The sequence below is a fragment of the Dryas octopetala genome, chromosome 1, assembly GCF_963921425.1.
Source record: "Dryas octopetala chromosome 1, drDryOcto1.1, whole genome shotgun sequence".
Classification (NCBI taxonomy): Eukaryota; Viridiplantae; Streptophyta; class Magnoliopsida; order Rosales; family Rosaceae; genus Dryas; species Dryas octopetala.
The window spans coordinates 21,278,456-21,297,203 of NC_141366.1; the positions used below are offsets into that span (position 1 = coordinate 21,278,456).

At 37.6% G+C, this 18,748-nt stretch overlaps 4 protein-coding genes across 4 annotated transcripts; 3 read left to right on the plus strand and 1 right to left on the minus strand.

Moving 5' to 3' along the window:
* Positions 1–2,736: 2,736 nt before the first annotated feature.
* Positions 2,737–3,545, minus strand: LOC147299074 (Late embryogenesis abundant (LEA) hydroxyproline-rich glycoprotein family). Its single transcript, XM_086239453.1, has one exon. It carries the CDS (start codon positions 3,351–3,353, stop codon positions 2,802–2,804), a length of 552 nt encoding a protein of 183 aa, XP_086095579.1. The 5' UTR covers positions 3,354–3,545; the 3' UTR covers positions 2,737–2,801.
* Positions 3,546–5,569: 2,024 nt separating this feature from the next.
* RHS18 (root hair specific 18) lies at positions 5,570–7,778 on the plus strand. Its single transcript, XM_086229350.1, has 4 exons — positions 5,570–5,809; positions 6,513–6,692; positions 6,888–7,047; positions 7,300–7,778. The coding sequence occupies exons 1-4, from the start codon at positions 5,570–5,572 to the stop codon at positions 7,776–7,778; spliced, it is 1,059 nt and encodes a 352-aa protein (XP_086085476.1).
* Positions 7,779–8,913: 1,135 nt separating this feature from the next.
* On the plus strand, positions 8,914–14,097 carry LOC147299076 (putative germin-like protein 9-2). The gene is made up of 3 exons (XM_086229366.1): positions 8,914–9,356; position 9,682; positions 13,912–14,097. Exons 1-3 carry the CDS (start codon positions 8,914–8,916, stop codon positions 14,095–14,097), a joined length of 630 nt encoding a protein of 209 aa, XP_086085492.1.
* Positions 14,098–15,867: 1,770 nt separating this feature from the next.
* On the plus strand, positions 15,868–16,488 carry LOC147299077 (putative germin-like protein 9-2). Its single transcript, XM_086229447.1, has one exon. It carries the CDS (start codon positions 15,868–15,870, stop codon positions 16,486–16,488), a length of 621 nt encoding a protein of 206 aa, XP_086085573.1.
* The last annotated feature ends 2,260 nt before the right edge of the window (positions 16,489–18,748 follow it).

Consider the following 18,748-nt stretch of genomic DNA (forward strand, 5'->3'; position numbering starts at 1 on the left):
CTTATTAAGCCATAGAATGTGAAAATCTGGAAGCAGAGCCTCCATCGTGTACTCATGTGAATCACTAATGCACACTTTTTGCATTGCAGGATACTTTGCAATCTTAGGCGTAAATTCATGTGTATGATTGCATTCTTTTTTTCTTATAAGAATATGCATACGTTATTATATTCTATTCTTTTTTTGGCCAGGAATTATTATATTCTATTCTAATGTAAATAAAACATAATGTAAAGGCTTTTTTACCAAAATACCACCTGGACTATAGGGTGTGTGCTTCCGTACCACCCAAATTTTTTTTTTTGTCAATTTACCACCTGAAGTTATAAATATGTGCCAATGTGGTACCTGCCATCCATTTCTGTCAATTTTTCTGTTAATTTAAGAGGTACTATTGTCAATTCATGTTATCGAATATTTTAAAAAATAAAAATAAAATCCAAATAAAACTCTACCTTTTATTGCCAATCCTAAGTTCATCTAGCTTATGATCCTACTTGAGAACTCTATTTATATTTAACTAATAGGGCGGATATGGGTACGGGAAATTCCCGAATTGAAAAATATGGGGATTGGGGCAGGTATGGAGGGCACAAAAAAATTCGGTTATGGGTATCGATGTGGCATACCCACCTGCACCCGTGCCCATTGCCATTCTTAAAGAACCATACTAGATCCTAGATCCCATTCCCCCTACCTCCTGTCATCCCGCCGCCACCAGTGCCGTTCCTGACATTTTAGAGGCCCGAGGCGAAAATCTGAAATGGGCCATTTGTACAATATATATATAATTCTATAAACATGTTTTTCATTTATTTTTACTTGAAAATTAAAAAGAAAATAATAAAATGATATTTTATACAAATTTTGAATAAAAAACTTTGGACAAGAAATAATTAAAGTTATACGGCCTTTGAACATACAAACTTTGAACAAAAAGAAATTAAAGTTGCAGTCCTTAGACTTGTCAAAAAGAGGTTCTTCAACAATCTGAGCAACTATGTGATAAAATGCACCACCTAAAAAACACAATTACAATAAGATAAGGACCAAAACAGTTAATGAAAATGCCTAAAGACAGGGCTAAGAAAGAGATTAAGACTCGAGAGAAGATTGAAGAGGGGAGCTAAAGGCTAAAGTGTTGAGAATCGAATGGATTAACTTCAAGTCTTCAATTTAATTGAATTAATTAATTGAGGATTGAGGAAGAGGGCGACTGGGAAACTGGATTAGTCTGGGTGAGCTGAAAGCCTGAAAGAGAGAGAGAGAGAGAGAGAGAGAGAGAGAGAGAGAGAGAGAAAGAGTAAGATATTTGTTTAAGAAAAAAAAAACATTTCAACTTTCAACTTTTTTTTTTTTCCCAATGCATGTGCAATGATTATGCACCTTTGGGCCAATAACTTTAGACCCAACTTAAAAAAAACTATAATTTCTAACCACCAGCAATTATATATACACACTTAACGTTTTTTTTTTTTATAACAACACACTTAGGCTACTCAGCAACAATTATATATATATTTTTTTTTTGTATTTTAAATATTATAATATATACTATATATATATAAAATTTAAAAAAAATTTGGGCCCCCCTTGAAATTGGGCCCTGGGCGGTCGCCCCTGGTGCCCTTGCTCAGGGACGGCTCTGGCCGCCACCTTCATTGCCAGTAGGTATAACACAAGGTATAACACACACACACCCCCCCCCCCCCCCCAACCTACCTCCTGTCATCCCGCCGCCACCTTCACCGCCCAGTAGGTATAACACACACACACACAAACTCTCTCTCTCTCATCTCTCTTTCTTTGCAACCCGCTGGACCGAAAGGGGGGTCAAAGACCTTTTCGGCCTTCTTTTTCATTTGGAAAGGGATGCGAAGATAGAGAAAGATGGGGAAGGAAAGAGAGAGAAGAGGAGAAAGAGAGAGGGTGAGAAAGAAAGAGAGAAAAAGGAGAGAGATATATTTATAGAGGAGAAGAGCCGCTGACGGTATGTGTGGGGTACAACTGTCGGTGGCGAGAGTGGTTGTGGGATGGCTAGAGGCAATGGGCTGGGATCGAGTCTTGGTCTTGGGTGGTTGCTATTCTAATTTTTTTTCTTCAGTTTTTCCATATGTAGTGAGGGTATATATGAAATGTATTGGAGTATAGTGAGAAATTATATAAAAACTAAAGTGAAATGGGAATGTAGTAAGAGGTGTGAGGTGAGAAGAAAAGTGGTATGTAATTGTGTATATAGCAGTCATCTATTAAAATATCTTGAAAATTGTGGAATACAACCACCCTAGGTCTTTTGGTCCAGAAATTATTATTTGTGATCATAATGTTAAGTGATAGTGTGATTAATTTTGATTAGAATTATAATTTATGTACAATTAGTAATATTTAAAACCCTCAACTCTAATTTTATAAATTAATTGTTCATTCATATTATAATATATAAATTAATAATATTACGTAACAGTATTACAGTCACATATAATAATTTATTTTGACATTTATATTTTTCATTTTTGAATGTTGAGCGATTAAACTGCACCATTCCTTCACCTACGAGGATATAAATTTTCCAATCTTGAATTTAGATGTATGAGTATAGGTTTTTTTTTTTTTTTTTTTTTGGCCACTGAGTATATAAACTTTAACATAAATCAAAATAATTTATCCTACTGTTCTACATTCACATTTTGCATTTTTGAGAACAGAATGGCAAACCACATCAATTCATCAATGGAAAAACAAAAATGAAAAACACTTGTAAGTAGGGTGTTCCAAGAAGCAAGAACATCTCATTTCCAACTTCAATCAACAAAAACCTCCAACTCGGACTTATTTTCCTGATCTATGACATCGAAAAAAACCGGGTCGACGGTCACGTGACTATCCACGTGGACCACAAACTTGTGGTCCCACCACAGAACCTTAGCCGCACCCGCAATATCCACAGCGGCGTCAAGCACCATCTCGCGCTTGGCGATGTCGGCGACGAAGCTGGCGGCGTGGTGGGCCAGCTGGAGCCCATCGAGCCGAGCCGGGAGCCGGAGCACCTGGCAGGACTTGGCCGGCTGCGAGCCGGCCTGGACCTGGGCTGAGCCGAGGAGCGAGCCCTTGTAGTGGATGGTCATGGTGGTGGAGGAGTAGTGGATGGGCACGCTGTTAGGGTTGGTGACGTGGACGGTCAGGATGAGTTCGGCGTCGAGGAGTGGGAGGTTGAACTTGAAGGAGGTGAGGTCGATTGAGATGAGGTGGAAGGTCGGGTCCTTGGGCTTGGAGGCTACAAGAGCCGCCGTCGCTAGAGCCGACCCCGCTCCGATTAGAGCCGAGCTCCAGCTCCAATTTACATTTTTGCCCATGGTGGTTTGACGAATTTACTACTACTCTGTTCAGAGTTCAGAGTTCAGAGTTCAGGGTTCAGAGAGAGAACGAAAGAGAGAGAGAGAGTTTGGAGGGGACAGAGTTCAGAGATTGAGGGTTTGATGTGTTGCCGTTTTGGAGTTTAAATTTTGGGGATTTGAAGGTGTTGGAAAGCCAAGACAAAGTGGACAGATGGCAGCCCGAAGGTTAATTTTCAACATTTCTTCAGTCTTTTTCATTTCTTTTCTATTAGCTGCTTATAAGTTATAAACTTATAACTAGAGAAATTTTAAAACCAGCATTTCTTTTTCACTATAGATTTTTAGAGTTTAAGAGATTTAGTAAGCGAATTTCTATTCAGCAGTGTTTGAACTCCTATCGAATAGTACTCAAAAAAGACTTAAGCATTATTCAAGTAGAGCTCGAGCACTGCTTAACTTTGAGAGTTATTTCGAAACTCTAAAAAAGGGTTAAAAAATATCTAATGGCATAAATTTTAGTCAATCTTCTAAATTTCCTTATAATCTTCAGTTATAACTAATGCTACTCCAATTTTATTAATTCACAACAATTGAACATACTGACTTGACCATCACAGAACAGTTAGAAGGTTGGAACAGATTTTGGTGTGAACATCTTGGTAGTGTATGCGGGAAAAATTAAAGTTTCAGGCACATGCATTTCCTAGTTTAATTGACCAGCAAATTTCCTTTTCTCCGGTAACCATGAGTCAAGCTAGCAACCAAACCGCTGGATTTCAAAATGGAGTGGGCTGTGGAGGGTGGTTGTCCAAACGACATTTGTGGGTGGTCATGACATCATACACTAATTAGTGGATGGCATTAATGTGGGTTTTGGGCTGAGTCCTAGAGGGATAAGTTGTGGACAAAATATTTGAAGATGGGGTGTCCAAACAACATTTTTGGGTGGTCATAGAATCTACCGTTTGAATTAACTTATAATTCAAAAGATAGATTCTACAATTTGTAAGTGCAATGACATCAATACTTGGATGCCATTAATAAGTGGGCTGTGGGCCGGGGCCCTGAAATATACTTAGGCTTAAAAAGTTGGCTGTTACATTGATATATAAGTGAGTTGAGTAGGATGGGAGAAAAGAAACAAAAGTGAAGAAGACAAACAAGAATGACAAGAAGATTAAAAAGGAGGCCCAATTGCACAGTCCTAGAATTCTTGAGGATTTAGGTGTCATGAGTGGAGGAAATCATATTGTTTGAGAAAAAAATTAAAGAAAACACAGGTACAAAAAGAAGTATATATTATAATATTAATGCTCCCTATTAAGCATTGTTTTGCTTTTCGGTAGTATAGTTTGAGGGAATATCATTCTTGGTAAAAACAAATGAAAATATGTAGACAACTAGTGAAAGTATGAAAATAAATATATGTGCAGTTGGGTTCGGTTAACCGTGCTTTTTAAAGGGACCAAATCGGCCACCGATTTGTCTAGGGCGGTGCGGTTTGGAATCCACATTATGAAAATAAATATGTATAATTACTGTTGGGATTGAATTTGTAATTGTTAAAATTAATAATTCATTTGACGCATTGTATTAGATCTAACTATTGAGTGCCACATGTACTCACTAGTGTTCAAAATTTGTCTCATAGGCAAGAGAGTGATGAATTAATTACCTTTAAACCTGTCAGATTATTTTTATATTTATACAATAAAAATATTTCAAAAATGCATGCATGCTTAACCGAAAGAGAGAGAATAAGAAAAACAAAAAATGAAGTCGACATCTATATATCACCCATTATCATGAAAAGTCCACATTATAATAAAATCAAGGATATTAAAGTAAGATGATCCAAGATTTCAACGATAATTAGCTCAGAAAAACGCTATCTTTGACCCTTGCAGATTCTCATTCTCAAATCTAATATATATATATATATATATATATATATATATTAGCAAATTCTTGGAAGCTGTTCTGTATACATGTTTTACAGTACATATACAAACATGCATGCATTTGAATTCTTACATGAATGCACGTTTAAATGGAGCCAGTCGTGCAAACCATGCATACTACTTGTAATAGAAAACCACATCGATCTCCACCTCTGGTTCCTTCTTCCTATAAATGAAAAAGAAAGATATGCTTTAATTTGTTCCATACACATTAATTAATTAATCTTCATTAAGTACTAGTGCCTCCAAATTAAATTACAGAAGATGGAAATAATGTACTCTACTAGCACAGCTGCAGTGGCACTAACAATTGGGCTCATATTTGTGAGCTTCACAGGCCAGTGCTTTGGTGCACTTGAGGTGGGATTCTACAACGGAAAATGCAGCCGGGCCAGCCGGCGATCTATCGATGTTGAAGGTATTGTGGGTGGCGTTGTCAAGGCAAAGTTTTTTAGGGACCCGACCATTGCTGCTGCCCTCATTCGCATGCAGTTCCATGATTGCTTTGTCAATGTAAGTTTCTTTCTTTCTTTCTTTCTTTTCTTCTCTTTTTCTTGTGTTCATCAGTAAAACTTATTAAATGGTTTGAAGAGGTGGTTTAGGCATTTTTCATGTTCATGAATTAGAATTTCCCAGATTTATTATCTTCAATACAATGACAATTTTTGGTTAATTCAAATTTCCACATCATGTTCAAACTCTGGCTACAAGGGTATACCCCAAAACGTGTATGACCTTTTTTTTTTGGGTGAGGAATGAGGATTGTATGGTTGGTAGCCACACTTTTTCTTGTAAAAAACTAGTTTGGCACAGCCCTATTAAACCCTCCCTTTACAAGTGTGGGTGTGAGACTCACATCAATTTGTGACTCCCACACCATTTATGAGAGAAACAGGGACAATAGGCCTGTTCTACAGAAGCTTTACTCCTACTAAAGAGGTAAAATGTGGTGACCAACAGATTTTTTTTTAAAGAGAGAGAATTAATGATCTGGTTTTAACTTTTCTAAATTACATTACCAATTTACCATATACAAATAGACTATAGTATGTGTTTTAATTTTTAGTTACATTAGAGGGAATTGAACTCTGAACCTACCCTAATCCTAACTTTTCATCTCACCCACCCTCAACACGTACTTGAGCTACCCAAGGGCTTAGTGTATGTTTTTTTATCTGCATGAGCTAATGCCATTCTATTATATTTGCTTGAGAAGGGATGTGATGCATCGATTCTACTAGATGGAAGCTCGAGTGAGAAAACAGCTCCTCCAAATCTAAGCGTACGGGGTTTTGATGTCATTGACACCGCAAAGGCTGCTCTGGAAAACGTGTGCCCAGGAGTTGTCTCTTGTGCTGATATCATTGTAATGGCTACCAGAGATGCTGTCTTTTGGGTAACCAACATCCCTTTTTTTTTTTTTTCTTTGTGTGTTTAAAGTGAGAGTAGGATTTTTTAATTTCATTTTATTTGGAAATTAACATAAATTATATTAACCAATAATGGTATGGTTAATACCATAATATTTATGGGGTTAAAGTTAAGTTAATACAATGACAATGATGTATTTGATCATTATGTACAATTTCAGAGTGGAGGAGGGCGATACATTGTAGAAACAGGGAGAAGGGACGGCTTGGTTTCTCTTGCTTCAAATGTTGATCTCCCAGCTCCCTCAATATCAGTGCCTCAATCGGTTGCAGCATTTGCTAGAAAAGGACTTGATGCCACTGATATGGTTTATCTTCTTGGTACTACTAACAATATAACTCAAACTCCTCTTTTTCTTGTTCTTCAAATTTCAATGATTTCTTTTTTTAAAATATCGTGACATCTTTAGGGTACTGTCATTTTTTGACATGTTATGCAACCAGATCAATGCTCCAGATTGACACACTACAACATAACATGCCAGACTATTTGATGAAAGAAAATTTCGCGACATGTTTATATGCATATATGGCATACTGATTTTGTAAACATATGCATGCTTCATGATGTAGGTGGTCACACTGTTGGGGTGGCACATTGTTTTCTCTTCCAAGATCGTCTTTACAATTTCCAAAACACCGGCAAATCTGACCCAACCATGGATCTGACATTGCTTAAAAGGCTGAAACTCATCTGCCCTCAAAATTCAAACAACAACAATGCTGTTAATCTGGACCAGAATTTGACAAGTTCGTTGATTGTCGATAACTCATTCTACAAGCAAATACGAGCCGGTAGAGGAATTCTTAATATTGACCAAGAGCTAGCTTTGGACCCCATAACTCAAGCCACCGTCACAACAATAGCCAATAGTTCAGGCTTCTCTACTAAATTCGGCCAGGCCATGGTTAAGTTGGGAGCTGTCCAAGTCCTTACCGGCAGACAAGGGGAGATTAGGAAGTCATGTCGAGCAGTTAATGATGCAGAGAAGATGGCGGAGCAATTTATGCAGCAGTTTGATCGTCGCGAGTCCAAGAAAGACAAATTCTGATTTTGGAGGAAGGCGGTTCAGAGTCAGAATATGGTCAAATTATATATCAAATCGAACGAAATCGTGAGACGAGTGCAACACATAGCTTTTCCGTGACATATGGGCGTTTTAGGCCAAATAAAGTCGTTTACTAGTCTAAAACCGTGTTTTAAGTTATTTCTGAATTTTGTCATTTAATTTCCTATTTTATTTTTTCCTTCCTAGTGAAGCTAGGGCTTGTGAGAACTATATAAGCCAAATTTAGGCCTTTGGTTATTATTATTAATAAAATTCTTTGAGAATTAAAATTCTTTGAGAATTAGAATTCTCTCAATTTCCTGGTAGACTCCATAGTATCAATTAAGGGATTTTATTTTGATCTGTTTCATTTGCCTTTATGTTTATTTCTCTGCTTTTCTTGCCCTGCAAGTTTCACTTGTGTTATTTCTAGCACGACCAATGGAGTTTGGCATTTATTATTTTATCTAATTTTTATGAATAATGAGACAATGAGACAATAAGACAACAAGACAAGGCCAACAAGCCCTTCTGTTACATTTGTAAGGATAGTGCGTTTTAGGCTTTTAGCTAGCCTTGTATCAATGCAAAGCTGTTCTCTTTAGTTTTTCCACAAAACAAATTTGAGGTTAAGTTGGAACCGACATTAATTAACCTTTTATGTTTGTCAAGAACTAGGACAAGTTCTTGAAGACAAATCGTATTTTGTTGAAATTATAGTCAGCAGAGAATGTTGTAAACCCAGCTAATATTCTCTAATCGATTGGATGGAAATCTAAAGGTCTAAAGCATATATTTGTATTCTGTTCAATTTTAATATTTAGTGTCAAACTGTCGATGAAGATAAGCAAAAGTTGTAACTTTTGGTATATTTTGCAAGAAAACCAACTAATAAACAACTGTAAAACAGCAACTACATACCTACAACAAGAAAGACATTGTAATCTTCATCTCCAACAGGCCTGCAGCAATATTATAATCAAACCCAATTGCCTTTTTTCTTTAGATTTGACTCAACTGAAAATCTATAAATAGGAACCCTTATAAGTTCAAAAAACTCATCCAACTACCCAATATCACACCTAGCTTCCAATATATACCACATCAAGTTCAACAAATTAATCAAGTTCCCAATTCCATGGCCTCAAGAACTTCCACCCTCAAATTCTTCTCACTACTAATCTCCTCCCTTGCCATTGTTCAAATGGCAATGGCCGGAGACCCGGACATTATCACCGACTTCATAGTGCCTCCAAATGGAACAGTGGATGGAAACTTCTTCACATACACTGGCTTTCGTACTCTTTTTGGAGAAGGACCTGATCCCACAACCTTCACCGTAACAAAGGCAAGCTTGAAAGAGTTCCCTGCTCTTAATGGGCAGAGTGTTTCGTACGCGGTCCTTGAATACCCATTGGGAACTGCGAACCCACCACACATTCACCCTCGCTCCGCTGAGCTCCTTTTCCTTATTGATGGAACCCTTGAAGTGGGTTTTGTTGACACAACCAACAAGCTCTTTACACAGACACTTCAAGCAGGTGATCTGTTTGTGTTTCCCAAGGGACTTTTGCACTTCCAGTACAATGCTAAATATCAAGACACATCTATAGCAGTTTCTGCCTTTGGAAGTGCAAATGCAGGCACTGTATCAATTCCCAACACTTTGTTCACCACTGGCATTGATGACACTGTCTTGGCTACATCCTTCAAGACTGATGTAGCCACCATTCAAAAGCTCAAGGCTGGTCTTGCTCCCAAGAAGCCATGATCAATGAAACAATTATGCGATTGATGACCAGTAGTTTAATATCTTTGCTCTCTATCAGTTTTTTGTTGTTGCTTTTATTTGCTTTGAATAATTACCCTTAATGTGTTCTTAGTTCCTGGTTAACAGTGTTGAAAGGGTATGCCATCAATGATCAATCTATATTACATTGTTTGTCACTATTCAGTTTTTGCCAACGTATTATGCAAACTTTCCTCTAATTTTGGTTTGAGAAAAAAAATCCACATCATGAACTCAATCTGGATGTACACAAATCAATTGGATGTTTTGGCATTCACTGAATCAAAGCACAAATCAAGAAGGTCCCGAAGCCCTCCACTATTGCCTTACAAGCTCGCATAGCTAGTTTGTAAAAAAAAACTTACCGTTTGGTATTCTTTCCAAAAAATGTTTTTTGTTTTCATCAGTTATAAATATAGATGAAATAGGGAAGAAAATTTTTAAAAACACTTTTTGAATATAATATCAACCGGGTAAGATCCCAAGTTGCCATACAATCGGACAGTGGAAACAGAAAAACTGTGATCAAAGGCATGGCGTCTATAATAGTTGAAACCTCTCAACATTGAGGATAGTTTCTATGAGGTAGTCACAATATAGATCCACGGCAAGACAACCCTCACAGAAGGGATAACAACGTACATCATGGGAACCTCAATGAAGAAGACTAACATGGTGAAGGAGAGAACATTCTGAGATACCTTCACACCCAAGTAATGGTTCACAGACAAGGTCCTCTTAAACAGCAGGCCTATGTGTCACGGGCCGGCTTTTTACAGCACAAGACGGACCGTGCGACACTTGCTAACCTTCTTCTAGGTAACAAGTCAGCCGAGTGAGTATCTTGAAATGCAATGATCAACACGATAAATTAGATTTTTGCAAGCATCAAACAAACAACAAATAGCTAGCAATCACATAATAAAACAAAAGGAAAAGCTCATAATGCAATAGATAATTGAATAAATATGCTTCTTATATTGATGGCAAAAGAGTACAGAGGCTCATGTGTATGCTCTTATCTATGCTAGTGAGCAAGCTCAACATTCCACCGACTAGTCACCCCCCTTGTAAAGAGCATTCTGAGCCATTTTTAAGATTACATCAAGAAACATCAAAATGTACGAGGAGCTGTATACCCTTGCACACAAGCAAGCGGCCAAAGACTTGACTAATGACCTTGAACAAGCTTGGTTGTGGCATACAAAAGCAACTCCTAACATTACGCCTGCCAAATTAAGGCTTCCTTAACTAGAGACCTATAGTGCAGAAAAGGATCCCAAAGTCCATAATGTGCCAAGCATTTTTAACCACTTTAAATGGCTCAACTCATGCCTGTAAATGCTCGACTTAGGCCCCATCTATCATCTCCTTCTCTTAGCTAAAGGCGGATTCCAAGAACACTCCACAGGGAGAAATTAAGTTGCTAGTTTGCTACTCATCTTCTAGTTATGAAGTAGAACTGTAGAAGAAAGGAGAATATTGAAACTACCTGGGCAGCTGCAGCCTTCAATCTCTAGGAAAAAAGAGCACCAAAATGATGATGAAGCTCTTGGGTCAAGTGGGCTCGTGTTGGGTTGGGTCAGTTTTTGGGTTGGATGGGCAAATAACTATTGCAAAAAAAAAAAATGTTAATTATAGGAAAATTTTAAAAATTAATTAGTCTTTTTTTTTTTTGGTCCTTTAATTAGAAGCTTATAATGAGAAAAAAAAAGTTAAGCCAAGCCAATCAAAAACTTAAGTAGAAACCCAAATTGTCCACCGAGCGCTCTATTAAGCATTTGTTGTCGAGCGCTCGGCGACTTGCAGAAACCCTGTATCTGCAAAAAAAAATCCTACATCTCCAAGCAAAAAAAGATGTGATGCATCTGCATCTGCAAGCACCGAGTTCTTGGTAGGTTGCCGAGCCCTTGGTGACCCGCCGAGCGTTGGTAGTATAAGTTTTCCTCTCCGCATCCGAGTACACGAACAGATCATGGGCTAGAACTTAATTTTTTATTTAGCTGAGTTTCCAATTAAAATTCTTTCAAAAACTGGATTTATGAGTAATTTATTATTATTTTTATATCTGATGAAGGTGATGGAATGTCCCACAATGACACAAAATGAGCAGTTTTAATTAGTTTGTACTCGGTGAGGAAATCTCTGCCAAATGGGAAATATTGGACATGGCTTCGTGGAGATTTGCAAGAGAGAAAAGGGTCTATCTTGACAATCTTGTCCCAGATGCTTCACTCGCGCGCCGGTTCTCTGCTGATGAGGTTCTTATTTTCTTTTTCTTTTCTGATAACTTGTAACGTACTATGCTGAGCTCATTTATCTGTTCCAGAAGAATATGGGGTTGGGTCCCTCGATCACCATCTTCTGCACTGCCTGAGCTCATTTATCTATAACGTACTTGACATGCAAGCAGCCACAAGTTTTTTTGGGTCATAGAAATTTAGACACATGTTTCAAAGGATCGAAGTGAACTTCTTTGGCCCCAATGATGATTATGCATGTATTGAGTGGGAGTGACATACTGTGGCCATATATTTATTTGGATGAAGAATGAAGCTAAACATGTGCGTGTTACGATGGGCGATTCCCAAGCTCTAATGCAGCTTGAGCCCCATCCACATATTCTTATTTTTGCAACGTGCGGAACAGAAAACAATGTAAAGCTCTGGGCTCCTATGGAAAATGTTGCTCCTCCGCTGCCTTACAGTATAGACAGTGACTGATTTAGGAATTTTATTTTGAGGGTTCATAGTGTAAAACTGGCGGGAGGCAGGAGGTTGCAGAAGGGTGGGGGCTGGCCAGCGGCGACTTGCAAGCGGGTGGGGCGGTGGTAGATGAGGCTGGGTAAGGGGTTAAGGTTTGAGAAAATGTGAATTCGGAATAAATGGAGAACACCTATCGGGCTCCTGTTTGTTTATTTAGTCATTTTTTTTTAATTCCTAACTCCAAAACCACATTCTTTTGGACCAGACTTAAAAAAATAATAATAATAAAAAAAGGGGTGAAGAATGCCTCACAACCATTCAAACATTTTGTCGAACAAGTTGTAGGCGTGCTTGCAGTTGATCATTTCAAGAAGTTCGCCCAACGAGTTTGGCAAGGCTTTTCCGACGGGCGGGTGGTCAGGCGACCACCCTTGTCCCTCGGTGGATCCGTCATTGAACACTAAAGCTAGCTCTCTCTCTCTCTCTCTCTCTCTCCCACCTTGACTTCCATATTATGTTTACTTACAGCTAGACTTGACTCTGTATAACTCTTGCTTTCATGATTCCTCATGTTGTTTTTATTCAATGGAAATTTAGGGAGTCTAATAGATAAGACCTTAGAAGATATATATTCATGTTTTCCTGATGTTTGCTTATTTGATGACAGATTATGGAGTCTAACGACCTAACGGAATTGATGCTCCACCTCTCCTCCAACTTAGAGCGTCTCCAAGGAATGGGGTAAAAATTTAGATAAAAAGTGTTTTTTACTGACTTATATGACACCTTAACATAAAAATTTGTTACCTAAAAAATTTCTTTTAAACAAATAGAGCAAATGGTTAGAGAACATATTATTTTAATATTTATCTACGTGTTGTAAAATCCATATACTTTAATGGTTAGGAATTGGTGGCAGCAAAAAAGCAATCATGGTACTTTTATTCATTGATTCCCATATGCCGTTTGCTTAATTTTGAGCAATGTATATCTACTGTTGTGTAGGCCAAAACTTGCTTCCCTTGTAACCGCATCCAATTAATACCGTACCCATTGGAGTTGCTCATACAACTTGTTGGAGGAATAAGGACGGTGCCAGGGGTAGCAGGCATAACTATAGGCTTCTCATCAAAGATCACATTTTGTAAAGTAGAAGAGATAAATTGAAGTCTCAAATGGCCACACCCTGCCTTTTCATTTTCTGTAGAGCGAAGCTAAAAACACTCCTAAGCTTGACTTGAGCGGTGGTTGTCAACTTCGAGCCTATAACGCTCTTGGTATTCCATTTTAATGTAGTGAGGATGTAGACAAGCAAAAGCTCTTGGTATCTTTTTCAAGAAAAATAACAAACTATAAAACTGCAACTACAACAAAGACATTGTAATTTTCATCTCCACTTGACATCAGATAGGCCTGCAGCAAGAATATAATTCATACTCCATTGAATTTATTTGAATCAACCTCTACTCTATAAATACTGCCCTTGTAGAACCCCAAGTACCTCATCCAACTACCCAATATCACAGCAATACCAAATCACATTTCTACAAATTAATCAAGTTTCCAACCATGGCCTCAAGAACATCCACCCTCAAATTCTTCTCACTACTAATTTCTTCATTCGCCGTTAATCAACTTTCAGTACAATGCTGATGCACAAAACCCGGCTCTAGCAATTTCTGCCTTTGGAAGTGCAAATGCAGGAACTGTATCCATTCCCAACACTTTGTTCACCACTGGCATTGATGACAATGTCCTGGCTATATCCTTCAAGACTGATATAGCTACCATTCAAAAGCTCAAGGCTGGTCTTGCTCCCAAGCCATGATGATATCAGTAGTTTGATATCTTCGTTCTTGATCAGTTTTCTGCTGTTGCTTTTATTAGCCCGGATCGAGTAATTACCTATAATGTGTTGCATCACAAACCTGAATTACATTGTGATTACAATTATTGAATAAGAATCAGAATCAGAGTTTCCTTTTATTGTGATTGAATATTTGAGAAAAAAGCCTGACTTTCTTTTCCACTGTTGTGCTCAACTTTGAGTTACGTAATCATTTGGTCTTTGTGATATTACACTCTGGTAAGAAAGGGAAAAATGGGGGGAGGAGGGTGAGGGTGAGGGTGAGGGTGAGGGGGAAACTATTACAGGGGGTAGATGAAGATCAATAACATAAAAAGAACACATATTTAATACTTTTCCTAGGGGAGAGAATTTACAAGTAGAAAGTTACCCCATTTTTCCAGAAATAGAGGTTTTTAATGATATGCTATAACTTATATGATCTTCTTTTTGCCGAAGAGTTTGGTTTCCATGATCTCATTGTGGAAATTGATGCTCTTGCTGCTGTTCAAATGGTGTTGGGTGAGGACTGTATGGAAATGGAAGGTAATGTTGTCATTGAGATGAAGGCTGCCTCTCAAGCTTTTCCATCCTTGTTTATCCAGTATTATAGGCCAAGATATTTGCAAACCAGGTTACTCAATGTCTAGCCCAAAAAGGTTTGGATCTCTATGATTGTATGGTTTGGTTGAAGGAAGAATCCTCCTGCCTTGTTCCTTTAGTTCAAGCAGATGTGCTCTTGTAATATTTTTCTGTTTGATTTAATGAATAGCCTTTTTTCTTGGCCAAGTTAATTTTATTTATACTATCAAACAACTTTAAAATTGACAATGCTACAAATGCAAACTCGTTTGTTAATGCCAATGCTTACACATGAATTTGAATTGACAAGCTTTACAATGCTACTGCTCTGGCATTGACGAATTGAGCTGCAGATTAAACCTCATTTGAGACAGCACATCAAACAGAAACTCTTGACTGAAAAGAAGCCAAAAAAAAACTTAAAATATATCCTTTGGTAAGTAAATTTTTTTAGTCTAAAGCACGGTAGCCTCAACCAGGCCATTTTGATCTAGAAACTGACATAATGTTTCAACTTATTTTTCCATCTGTCCCATAACTTAAACACTGGCTCCAGCAACTACAATATATGATCAGCAACTAGCATATAGTCTTCTATCTCTTTTCCCACCCTTTCTTCTATTGCAAGCTTTGGACCCATAATCAGGCCACAGTGTCTGATCATGTCAATGACAGATTATCTTGTGTTGTATTGTTCCATTTCAATTTTTGTTTTTTTTTTTGTTTTTTTTTTTCAATTAACAATCTAAAATGCTTCATTTAAATTTTTTGGATAAGGCCTAACATTGTTTCAACTTTCAAGCACTCTTGCTTGTTAAATTTTCATATATAGTAAAAAGGTAAAATCTCTTGAAAATCAGTTGAGCTGTGGTCATAATATTCGAGAATATACTTCTATTTTAATATTTAGTCATGATGAAGATGAGCAAAAGTTCCAAGTTTCTTGGTATCTTTCTCAGAAAAAGACAAACAGACAACTGTAAAACTGCTACTACAACAAGGAACATTGTAATCTTCATCTTCTGTTGACATGAGATAGGCCTGCAGCAAGAATACAAACTCCATCCAACTATAAAGAGTGCCTTTTAGAAACTCAAGGACCTCATCCAACTACTCAATATCATAGCAATAACCATATCACATTTCTACAGATTACTCAAGTTTCAAACCATGGCCTCAAGAACTTCCACCCTCAAATTCTTCTCACTACTAGTTTCATCGTTTGCCATTGTTCAATTGGCAATGGCCGGAGACCCGGACATTTTCACTGACTTCATAGTGCCTCCAAATGGAACAGTGGATGGAAACTTCTTCACATACACTGGCTTTCGTAATATTTTTGGAGGACCTGATCCCTCAGCCTTTACCATAACGAAGGCAAGCTTGAAAGAGTTCCCTGCTCTTAATGGGCAGAGTGTTTCGTACGCAGTCCTCGAATTCCCATTGGGCACTGCGAACCCACCACACATTCACCCTCGCTCCGCTGAGCTCCTTTTCCTTGTTGGCGGTACTCTTGAAGTGGGTTTTGTTGATACAACCAACAAGCTTTTTACACAGACACTTCAAACAGGTGATCTGTTTGTGTTTCCAAAGGGACTCTTGCACTTCCAGTACAGTGCACAAAACCCAGCTCTAGCAATTTCTGCCTTTGGAAGTGCTAATGCAGGAACTGTATCAATTCCCAACACTTTGTTCACCACTGGCATCGACGACAATGTCTTGGCTATATCTTTCAAGACTGATGTAGCAACCATTCAAAAGCTTAAGGCTGGTCTTGCTCCCAAGCCATGATAAGGATAGAATTGATAACCAGTACTTTAATTCTTCGTTCTTCAGTTTTTTGTTCTTTATTTTTTTTTTAAATTTCTTTGAATAATTACCCTTCATGTACGTGTTGAAAAGAGTATGCTATCAATCTGTATGACCTTGTTACAACGTTTATTGTCAATCAAATAATCACATATCTTTTCTTTTTGAATGTTGAACTCAATTTTGATTTACAAAGTGGATCATTTGGATTTTGTGATTTTACAGTGTGGTTGATGAAAATCGATCAATAACATAATAAGAACATATATCTAGCAGTTCTTCGCTTTAAATTTGATCCAAAACTGGTTTTGGATTGCATTGAGGACTACCTTTTTTTAACTACTTATATAAGCAAGAACATGAAGACAGACCAAGGTTTCAGACACATCAAACAAAAGCTTATTAACTATGGTAGAAGGTAAACCATTAAGCCAATTGTAAGAATAACATAAGGTATGCAATCCGAAAATGCATCAGCAACAAAGTTGGCTTCCTGAAAAAAAAAAAATGAGTAAGACTATATTGGAGAATTTTCCAACGTAGATGTGAATATCAAGAATTAATGACAGACAAAATTCTCCAGGGAACACAGCTGTGGCCATGCAAATAATACTGTAAGTAGCTTAGAATACCAACTGATAGGCTTTGAACCTTCACATGAGCAGCCCCACTACTACTTTAGGAGTATGAACTTCAGCCACAAGATCAGGACAGAAGCAGATATTCTTGCTAGCAACAGCAATGTGTCTGCCAAAATGATCTCGAATAATAAAAATCATGCAGCAGCTTGCAGCTCAACCATACTTTCTAAGAAAAACATCAAAATTAAGTATAACCCAAAAGTCATGTATTTCATGTCTAACAGCAAGCACTTATGCTGGTTCAGGTGATTGGCTTCGAAATACAAGATTGTTTTGTTATTCCCAAATTTTCCAAGACCGAGAACTACTAGAAAACCAGTTTGAGAATCATTGAGTTTGGTACATTCTTGAATGCATTTATATATGATAAGTACATGAAGGTTGCTACAGCTGCTACTTCATATTCTAGGAAGGGTGCAATTAACAGCATAGAGGTTTTTCCTAGTATATAAGACTAGGTGACCTTGTTATAAATCATATCATTCAGATTATTCAGTTGAATTAATCACTTTAAGAGTAAGTCTTGAGAGTTCTTGTGTGAGAGTTCTGTGCAGCTTCGCCGTACAACTCTAATTTATTTTTCCTTATGTTTTTGTTTACATTATGTGTTTAGATCTTTGTGTTTATCTTGCTCCTCGTGTTCTTGTTTTGCTTGTGCTGTGCATATCCTTAAGAATCCAGCAAGAAGAAAGGGAGAGGCATCAGTAAACCAGGACCAATTCTCTATAATCCAAGTAGGCAAATCACCTCCAGTTTGGAGGAAACACACAATGATGTGCAGCCTGCATCCATATCTGATAAGCATAAACGTGTGTTTTATAAAATTCCTACAGTGTTATATTATCAGGGATTTTCGCATTCACACCCAAATCATCCACACTTTGGTCGGACGAGATTTCATACGGGAATCCTTTATGCCAATCCTATACGTGAAGTTTGTTCGGACAGAATCCTATACGGGAATCTTTTACACATGAAAAACTTCATATAGGATTGGCATAAAGGAAACCGTATAGGATCTTGTCTGAACTAGGAGGGAGTGCGAGAATCACCCATTATATTATTATGTAGTTTGAAAAATATTACTTATATAGATATCTTTATTTATTCGCACATTTACTCTCTAAAACTATAACTGTCTCACTTCACCCCCTAAAAGTTTAATATCTCAATTTACCCCCTAAAAGTTTATCCAGTGTTCCACATTATCCGAAATTGTCAAGTCCATCAATGTCGCCATTTGAATTTATGACGAAATTGCCCCACTACATAGATGCCAAGTCATCGATTCAAACAAAGGAATTGACAAACTTGACGGTTTCGAATTATGTGGAACAAGAGATAAACTTCTAAGAGATAAAATGTAACTTTAAACTTTTAAGTGGTGAAGTGAGACAAATTTATAGTTTCAGGGGGGGTAAATGTGTAAATAATTTATAAACTTTATATGAAAATAGTTATAAACTCAAACTACCACAAGAAATTCAAGGGTTCTTAACCTGTTGTTGTAGTAGGGCTCCAAGTGGATAGAGATTTGGGTTTCAGAACAGCAAGTTGGAAACAGATGTCCAAGAAGTGTAGTTGAGGGCACCAAGACCCTC

What these genes read in the sequence shown, in the direction of transcription:
- LOC147299076 (XM_086229366.1), top strand. Translation starts at nt 8,914, where the DNA reads ATGGCCTCAAGAACTTCCACCCTCAAATTCTTCTCACTACTAATCTCC.
- RHS18 (XM_086229350.1), top strand. Translation starts at nt 5,570, where the DNA reads ATGTACTCTACTAGCACAGCTGCAGTGGCACTAACAATTGGGCTCATA. An exon ending in TCCATGATTGCTTTGTCAAT is followed by an intron (nt 5,810 to 6,512) that starts GTAAGTTTCTTT and finishes TTGCTTGAGAAG; the next exon opens with GGATGTGATGCATCGATTCT. An exon ending in CCAGAGATGCTGTCTTTTGG is followed by an intron (nt 6,693 to 6,887) that starts GTAACCAACATC and finishes GTACAATTTCAG; the next exon opens with AGTGGAGGAGGGCGATACAT.
- LOC147299074 (XM_086239453.1), bottom strand. Translation starts at nt 3,353, where the DNA reads ATGGGCAAAAATGTAAATTGGAGCTGGAGCTCGGCTCTAATCGGAGCG.
- LOC147299077 (XM_086229447.1), top strand. Translation starts at nt 15,868, where the DNA reads ATGGCCTCAAGAACTTCCACCCTCAAATTCTTCTCACTACTAGTTTCA.